The following is a 9,476-nucleotide window of genomic DNA, read 5'->3' on the forward strand; positions in this document are numbered from 1 at the left end:
AATTTTGGGCCAGATACTCTTTTTTACCTCACAGGATTGGTGTGAAAACATAGGAAAAGAGAGAGATTCTATGTCTGCCACACTGAGTTCCCGGAAGCTCAGGAATAAATGGCTTTATAGGGTTGCACTTGGTTCTGGGAAACTCCAGGTTACACACCCCGCTCTGCCAGGAAACCTTGATGAATGACCTTGGGCCCCACAGCCTCAGCCTATCCTACATGGAGGAGAAAAGAACAATGCAAGTTGTTTTAGGGCCCTTGGGCCCTTTCCCCACTTACCCTTGTCAGAGGGTTGTTGCGGGCAATTCACAGCATGCGCAATTCCTGGCGCGTGCCCCGGCTTCCCCACGACCCCGCACTCCACAGGGGGTGGTGGTGGTGGTGGTGGTAATCAAAAGGCGTCATTTGAAAAGGCACCAGGAATTGCGCGCGCTGAGCGGGCACGAGAGAGGCAGCGTCGGGACGGCTGCATTCTTGCCACCCCTGAAGTGGGGAGTGCAGCTGGACCCCGCGCTACTTTAGGAGAGTAGCGCGGGGCTTAAGGTAAGTGGGGCTTAAGGTAAGTGGGGAAAGGGCCTTGGAGGAGAAAAGTGGGGTATAAACGAAGTCAATTAAAAAACCCAGCACAGGGTCGTACTACTGAATAAAAAGAATTCAATGGTTAATATATGGTCGAAGGCTTGATCAGATCCTCTGAAGATGCCAGCCACAGATGCAGGCGAAACGTCAGGAGAGAATGCTGCTAGAACACGGCCATACAGCCCGGAAACCACCCAGCACCCCAATTCAATGGTTATATAAGCACAGAGTTATTTTTGCTGTTAACTTTCATGAGATAAAGAAGCACCGAAAAATACTTTTGCAAGCAAATCTTTAATTTTAATATGATAAAGTTCATTTCCAAAGAAAAACAAACAAAAAGTAAGTCCATGTCGGATCTGGCTAATGGAAAGAATGCAGATCGCAGGCTCTCCGTTTGGCTCCTGTACGGATTTGCAAATGGTCAAATATAATTATGCTACATTCATGCTTTCTGATTTATGCGTAAGAGCAACAAATAGCAAATAAAAAGCCGGGCTTGTTGCTACCCATCATAAATAACAGCTTAATTGCAAACATCACAAGAACCACTACATAGCGACTGGAATTAATTGGAGTCAGAATTGCATACGGATGCTGTGGCAAACTGGCCGTATAGCTGGGCTCGTTCGGATGCACTGGATGTATTTGTTATGTTGCTAACAAAATAAATTGACCTTCGTGACACAGAGTTGTCATCAAGGCAATCTCAGCCACTGAAGAGTCGTATCACAGAGAGATAATTTAGTCCTCTTCCTTCCCAACCGGAGAGTAGATGGATCATTAGCAGCATTGTTGTTTGTATTGAGCAGCTGCGTTAAAACACACACACATACAGGCCCAGTGAGTGGCATAGAAGCTGCACCCGCTCTAAGCATTACACAAATTTAAGCTCAGTAACAAACTGGGCTGGTACTTTCCAGATCCCTTTCTGAGGACAACATGGAAAGGACATGGAAATGCAGCCAAAGGGTGGATGCCCCAAGCAAATGTTGCGCTGCATATTTCTTCTCAGCCAATAATGAGAATAGAAAGGTCTATTTCTATTAATGAGAATAGAAAGTCTTGAAAGGAGAACAGAAATCTACCACAAGGATAAACAAGATGGCAACAATTTTTGCATATTCACTATTATATGATTAATAGTTAGAAGAAGAAAAAGAGCTTGGATTTATACCCCACCTTTCTCTCCTGTAAGGGGACTCAAGGTGGCTTACAAGCTCCTTTCCCTTCCTCTCCCCACAACAGACACCTTATGAGGCAGGTGGGGCTGAGAGAGTTCCAAAGAATTGTGACTAGCCCAAGGTCACCCAGCGGGAATGTAGGAGTGCGGAAACACATCTGGTTCACCAGATAAGCCTCTGCCACTCAGGTGGGGGAGTGGGGAATCAAACCTGGTCCTCCAGATTAGAATCCACCTGCTCTGAACCACTATACCATGCTGATAGTTGACATCTTAGGTTCTAAAGAACCATTTCTTATTCTGTCCCCTTGCTCTGCCCCCTTCTTTTTGAGTTCCTAGAAATTAGTGCAATGATGCAGTATTTTGTATAAATAATCTTATATATTGAGGAGCTAACTTCCAATGTTCTGTAACACTCCAGTGAGACCAAAAGACCCTGCGGTTGGGCTATTCAGAACGGAGCAGATTTTTTATATATATAGCACAGGTCACTGAAGCAATGAGCAAGTTCAGACACCCCTCCCCACAAATATCCCTAAATGGTTTGCTCAATTAAAAATAATTATTTCTATGTACCAGTATTCCTACAGTGAGGAAATACAATCGTGGCGAGGGGAGCTGCCCTCACTTAGGTTGCCAACCTCCAGGTGGGGCCTGGAGCTCTCCTGGAATTATAGCTGATCTCCAAACTACAGAGATCAGTTCCCTTGGAGAAAATGGCTACTTTTAGTAGTGGACACTATGAAATCATGCTCCACTGAAGTACCTCCCCAAATCTCCAGGAATTTCTCAGGCTGGAGTTGGAAACCCTAGCCTTTACTGGTAGAGACAAAACTGAGGATTGGAGAATACTATATGGTACCCTGAAGTTCTTTTTTAGAAGTAAAGGGTCCTTTGCAAACATACCGTATATACTCGAGGATAAGCTGACTTTTTCAGCACTTTTTTATGCTGAAAAATCCCCTCTTGGCTTATACTTGAGTATATAAGGTAATTACAAGATGGTGGCCAGAGCTGGGGCTGCTGTGGGAATCCGGTAAGCATGTTGCTGCTTTTTTTCTAACTCACCAGAGAGCCGTAAAAACAAGCTGTAAGGACAGCCTGCATAGCATTACAACTAGGTTGTGTGTGTGTATGTGTGTGTTAAAAGAAACCGAGGCATTTCTCTCCTAAGGGTTATTGGTGTGTTGCATTCTAGATGAATACAATTCTTCATACAGTAGTTTACTGCCAAATACTGATGTTGCTGAAGACAAAGACTTTCTTTGGAGCAAAGTTTAGGCTGGCATGGCTATGAATCCCAGAATTATTCTACATTTGGAGGAAAACAGTGGTTCATTTGTGTTCCTAGAGTGCTGGAAAGCTGCTCATCCCTAATGCAAACTCTGTTAAGCAACTCTATCTCATCTTGCTCCCAAATCTTCTGTTTTTAGCTGCTACTGAGTCAAGTTCAAAGGCTTATACTTGAGTCAATAAGTTTCCCAGTTTTTTGTGGTAAAATTAGGTGCCTCGGCTTATATTCGGGTCAGCTTATACTCGAGTATATACGGTACTCCTTCACTTAGCTGGCACATTCCCAACAAAACAGCAGACATTTTGTTAGTTTCATAACTGTCCAAGTTAGATTATTTACAGTCTGTCTTTGAATGAATGTTTGCCGTCTGCTTCTGCATATAATTATATCCTTAAATAACTGCTATAAGTTTTCTTAGATAACCAGTTTTGAGAAAATACAAACTTTAGAATTCTCCACAATTGTCAGTGGTGACAGCAGATTGAATTTTTACATTCAGCTTGGTTACTTTGGTATATATATATTCAGATAAAGCAGGAAAGCAACAATCACAATCTCCTTTGGATGTGAAAATTAAATATAATAATAATACAGTCCTTATCCATCTGGGCACAGTGGCCATACATGGAGGGATCTTCAAAGGTCTAAATTGAACTCAATTTCTTCTTGGTGTGAACAGAGAAGATATCTGGACATGCTTCTAGGATCTCCATCTAGCTGTTTTCTTCTGCTGGTCCAACTTAGCACATGACTTGTTAAAGCAAAGTGAAAAAGAAGATGGAAATAATGGAGATGCTCAACAAATCTCCGACTCCAGGCATTCACATTTGGGAGGGCTAACCCTTATCTTAATGGCCTAGTCCAGGGGTCTGCAACCTGTGGCTCTCCAGATGTTCATGGACTACAAATCCCATCAGCCCCTGCCAGTACAGCCAATTGGCTATGCTGGCAGGGGCTGATGGGAATTGTAGTCCATGAACATCTGGAGAGCCACAGGTTGTATACCCCTGGCCTAGATTATCCTGATCTTGTCAGATCTCAGAAACTAAGCAGAGTTAGTACTTGGAAGGGACACCACAGAGGAAGTCCATGGTTGTTACGCAGAGGCAGACAATGGAACCCCCAACTCTGTTCATCTCTTGCCTTGAAAACACTGCATGGTAGCCATAGGTTAGCTGTGACTTGACCCAATCTACCATTGGGGGATGGGGGGGGTAGAAACCACTAATCTGGGCCCTGTTTAACAGGGATGTTACTGAATTTCAGACCTACTGTTTCGACTTCAAGCAATTTGATGCTTCCCTTGCCCAAATCAAACCTGTGAGTCTTATTTCATGCACCATGTTCTGATAAATAATGCTTTTATAAACATATTTTGTGGGTTTTGGGGGAGATATAAATGGCATATGACGTAAATAGTAGCAAGCCCCCCCCCAAACACCCCCCCAAGTAAAATGAAAACACCAGCAATAATTTCTAGCAAAACAACTCACAACAGCATGCAAAAACAACACAAAAGGAACACCCCTATAGAGATCTCTTCACTCCCGCTGTGCTCATACAGGAAAAAGATGGATTCCATGTTGTTTACCACTTAGTTTGGCTATAAATGTGTATTCTTGACCGAGGTAAATGTGAGCATATTTAACGTTTAAAAAGCCACCATGTTACTATTTCAAAGAAGGCAAGTATACCTATTTTATTTTGAATGTCTACTGGAGATAATCTAAGATAGCCGAGCTTCAAAGCCACATTGGTGATATTCTTTATGGCAAACCAAATGAACGACTTTTAATACTTGAACATTTTCTTCAGGTAAACTAGAGGTGCCAGAACACTAAAAATGCTGACCTTACCCTCACCTAATCTACCGTAATGGCTGCTTTCTGGGAACAGAACTGTATTTTTTTCGCTGTGATGAAAACCCAAGTTATGTGCTTTGGCGCTGTTGGCTTCAGCAAACTGTGAGCCTACGGAAGGAAATCATGTCTTATCCACAAAATGGTACATACAATTTCAAGAAAAAGGAGATGAAAATGTCATCCGCTGAAACTCGTTACTATGGACAAGACTTTCCTGTTCCAGCCCAGGTCATTATCCGAGTCTAAGAGTCCCACTGGAATTCCTGGGACAACATATCAGTCTGACAGTTGATTCATTGTCCTTCATGTCGGAGCCCATCATTGACATCAGTCCAGTTCAGGAACCTCGGAGTCACCTCACGCCTCAGGGTTTCCCTCAGTCTCTTCACTGCTCTTTTCAGACAAAGTATCGGGTTTGGCTTCTGACTCGCTGCTGAATCCAGGATCCTCCGGCTGCGTCCCGTCTCCATCGTAGATAATATCTTCCGGATTTGGAGGGGGCAGACAGAACTCCTCGCTTGGAAACATCTCTTGAAAAATGGCCTTGGCCTGTTTGGGAGGCAAAAGCAAAACAAACAACTAATGCGTTTCCTGGTTCATGTCTAGAAGAAGAGTTTGGATTTATATCCCCCCCCCCCTTTCTCTCCTGTAAGGAGATTCAAAGGGGCTTACAATCTCCTTTCCCTTCCCCCCACCATACCCCCCGCATAAGTTTGGGGGGGGGGGGGGCTGATGTGTCCCAATGTAGAAAGATGTGTCCCAGTATAACAGAAGCTATTTATCAATCCATGATAGCCATATTTATTTTGTAATCCCGCATTTTTGTGGTAATTCTTGAGCTCAGGGTCATGCATATGGATCCCTCCCCATTCTTGTTACAACCCCATGAAATAGGTAAGGGGAGACCAAACGATTGGCTTACAATCACTCAGTAGTCATGAAAATAGCACAGGAATCTGGCAAGAGTCTCCCTGATTGGTTACCCCTGGCTGGTTTTTTTAATTACCTTGCTATGCATAAACTGTACTGGAATACTGTTCATTGGAAATACCAGAGGAGAAAGAAGAAGAAGCAGCTGCAGCAGCAGCAATTGAATTTATACCCCACCTTTCTCTCCTGTAAGAAGTCTCAAAAGTGACTTACAAACTCCTTCCCTTCCTCTCCCTACAACAGACATCTTGTGAGGCAGGTGAGGCAAGGGCCCCTTCCGCACACGCAAAATAATGCGTTTTCAAACCACTTTCACAAGTAGATTTTGCCATTCCGCACAGCTCCAAAGAGCAGTGAAAGCAGTTTGAAGTGCATTACATTACTACATCTGCAGATAGTAAAGAGAGTTTGACAAGAAGTGCGACCAACCCAAGGTCACTCAGCAGGCTTCATGTGGTGGGGAAACAAATACAGTTCACTATATAAGCATCCGCCATTTAAGTGGAGGAGTGGGGGGGATCAAACTCAGTCCTCCAGATTAGATCCCACTCCTCTTCACAAACTCCACAGGCCCCCCAACAATGCTCTGAAACCTGAAAGGAGTCTTGCGGATGGGGAAAAAGCTAGGAGGTGGGATTTGGAGGGAGGAATCTAGAGGTATGGGAACGTGTTAAAAACTCCTCTACCTTCCACAAACTCCCCCCTATTGTTATTTACTTAATTTATACTCCGCCTTTTCCCCCAGCGGGGACCAAAGTGGCTTACATAATTCACCTGTCCTCCATTTTACCCTCACGACAACTCTGTGAGGTAAGCTAAGTTGAGTGTGTGTAGCTGGCTCACTGCATGGCAGAGAGCAGATTTGATCCTGGGCCTCCCAGATTCCTCGACCACTGCTCTAACCACTATCCCACGCTGGTTCTTTACAGCTGCCACCCTATTCCTGTCTCTCCAGTGAAAGTGGGTTTGGGAGTTGGCATCTCCTGAGGTAACACTGAGGTTCATCCCTTATGTACTGTACCCGAAGAGTCTGAGACAGTAGGACATTGACAACTTCCAACCTAAATTTTGAAGACGATAACAGATGTTAATTTTTAAGCTAAAGAATGAGCAGAAATTTTGTAACTACGATCTGTTTTCCTGTTAAGATCCTTTATAGTTGCTACTAAGAGAATGGCTAGCAGCACGAACACTTAACGTTGTAGCTGTATATTCTAATAGTAACCCTTAATTTTGTTTTACAATGCAATAAAGTGCTTGTTAAAAGGACAAAAGATAGCTGACCAAAGACTTAATAGCAAGCATAAGGCTTCTGCAATATTATTAAATGGCTTCCTGAAAGTAATGAGGCAAAAGAGTTTGGGGCAGCCTTCGGAGCAAGCTGGAGGGAGAGCTGCCTTCTTTGGATATCTTGTTCTGTTTGTGTTACGAGCAGCTATAAGAGAGCGTGAAGTGGGTCTGGAATGGGGTAATCTGGAATGGGGGGTGGGGGGAGATCACCTGCCTTGTGTTATCTGGAATGGGGGGGCAGGGGGAGATCACCTGCCTTGTGGATTTGTCCCTTTCAAAATCATACCCCTCCCAAAGCTGCTATTAGCCCGGGGTGGGTGAGGGGAATCGTATGAAATATACTAGAGGGGAATTTTGTCCTTGCTAAAAGAATGATTCCTTCCCCCACCAATGCAGCCTCAATTGGCTAGTATGGCTGCTTTGAAGCTTTTAAAACAAAAGGAGGGGAAATAGTGGATCTGAGTGTGGAATGGTATGGTTTAGCCCAGGGGTCCCCAACAGGGTGCCTGCTGACACTTCTTCTGGATCTAGCCAAGTGTTTTCAGGAAGTGGGAGGGGCCAGGTAGGGGCTTTTGACCAACAAGGCTAACTGACTGACTATTTGGAGTTATTGATTGTGGCTGTGCTGATACGTTTAAAATGTTGCTTTGGCAGAAGCTGCCACCACAGCGCAGGATCTGCACTGTTTGCCAAAATTAAACTCGCGGCAATAATTTACTGTGTCTGAGCTCCACTTCCTGGAGCAACAGCCCAATTCCATAGGATGCTGGGAGCCAAAGCAGGGCTAGTACTTGGAAGGAAGACTACCAAGGAAGATTCTGCAAAGGAAGGCAGTGATAAACCACCTCTGCTTCTCACTTCACTGGAAAGCCCCTTGCCCGGTTTACGGTTAAGTTGGTTGCAACTTGATGGCATGTGCATACATAATAATGGACCTTCTATGGAATGCAGTGTTTGGCCCTTAGTTGAACTGAGATTTGTTTCCTCGTTTTTTCCCCCAGAAAAGCACTGTGAATCCTCCAAAGATCACACGTTCCCGTCAACAGATAACTCTGACGCTGAAAAGGTACTGGCCAGACTCATACCTCAACATCTCAGAAGACCTTCTAAACACAATAGTGTAATCTCTCCAGTAAAATATTAAAAATATTCTAACTTTTCTTTTCTTGCTTTAGGTGAATTTAAGTCTAGGTTAAGAAATATTTGTAATTGTTTGTGAATATACGAATAAGTTACTTAATAGACTAGAATAACAGTCGTTATATATGACGAATTACTTTAGGAAGAATGAGGGGAAGTCAAAGGGTAGGGTGAAAAGGTGGGGAAGGATGGGAGGAAAATGGGAGGGAGGGAGTTAATGAGCAATCCAGGAAAAGGATATATTAGATGACTGTGATATGCTCTCTTTTTAAGTTATGTATAATTTGCATGTTAGACAACGTATGGATACTGATATTTAATTGATAAATGAATATGTATGGCTGATTATTATTCAATAAAATCTTTTTAAAAAAGAACATCTCAGAAGACCTCCAGCCAAATGCTGAAACTTCCAAGGTTGCCTTACCTGGCTGACGGCAGGGTCATTTCCTAAAGCACTGTCCGGCCCAGAACACACGTAGACATTGGAAGGGAGGTTATCATATGAAGTCCTGTCTACCCCGGAAGAGTCTCTCATATTGAAATACACTGACCAGAGAACTTGGGGCTTTTGGACATCAGCTCCAGTACTTCCGCTTTCTGAAACGATTAAGAAAATATCTTCATCGCCAATGTTCAGAAGTAATAAATTAGAACAAATTGACAAATCCAGTCTGAGTATTTCCCGCCCAAACTTTATAGCCTCTGCTGATGTTTCCTCCATTTTCTTCCAACCAAAAAGTGAAGCATAGATCTGAAAATGAATTTCCCAGTTTGGGTATCCTTTCCCTTCCTTCAATAAGGAAATATCTTCTCTTCTATCTCAGAGGTAGAAAGAGGGAGGAAGTGCATGGATTTATATCCTGCTTTCAACTGTAAGGAGTCTCAAAGCAGCAGCTCCTTCCCTTCACTCTCCAAACAACAAACACAATGAGGCAGATGAAGCTGAGAGTTCTGAGAGAACTGTGGTGACAGCAAAGTCACCCAGAAGGCTCCTTGTGGAGAAAGGGAAACAAATCCGGTTCACCAGATAAGAGTCTGGCGCTCCTGTGGAGGAGTGGGGGAATCAAACCCAGTTCTCCGCATTAGAGTCCACCTACTCTTAACCCCCGCATAACGACACCACGCTGGCTCTCTGTTGCATTATGTTCTCATTATTTCCCCTTCAATCAATTCCACCACTGATACTACATTCTCCT

At 43.7% G+C, this 9,476-nt stretch overlaps 1 protein-coding gene across 1 annotated transcript; it reads right to left on the reverse strand.

Moving 5' to 3' along the window:
- Positions 1-4,725: 4,725 nt before the first annotated feature.
- Positions 4,726-8,874, reverse strand: LOC125425552 (rab proteins geranylgeranyltransferase component A 2-like). The gene is made up of 2 exons (XM_048483138.1): positions 8,705-8,874; positions 4,726-5,466 (listed from the first exon to the last, which is right to left on the reverse strand). Exons 1-2 carry the CDS (start codon positions 8,813-8,815, stop codon positions 5,275-5,277), a joined length of 303 nt encoding a protein of 100 aa, XP_048339095.1. The 5' UTR covers positions 8,816-8,874; the 3' UTR covers positions 4,726-5,274.
- Between the last annotated feature and the right edge of the window lie 602 nt (positions 8,875-9,476).

Source organism: Sphaerodactylus townsendi, unplaced genomic scaffold, assembly GCF_021028975.2.
Source record: "Sphaerodactylus townsendi isolate TG3544 unplaced genomic scaffold, MPM_Stown_v2.3 scaffold_76, whole genome shotgun sequence".
Lineage (NCBI taxonomy): Eukaryota > Metazoa > Chordata > Lepidosauria > Squamata > Sphaerodactylidae > Sphaerodactylus > Sphaerodactylus townsendi.

Excerpts from the sequence above, each read along its gene's own strand:
- LOC125425552 (XM_048483138.1), bottom strand. The coding sequence starts at position 8,815 with ATGAGAGACTCTTCCGGGGTAGACAGGACTTCATATGATAACCTCCCT. Across the intron at positions 5,467-8,704 it reads ATGACCCTGCCGTCAGCCAG|GCCAAGGCCATTTTTCAAGA; the intron begins GTAAGGCAACCT and ends CCTCCCAAACAG.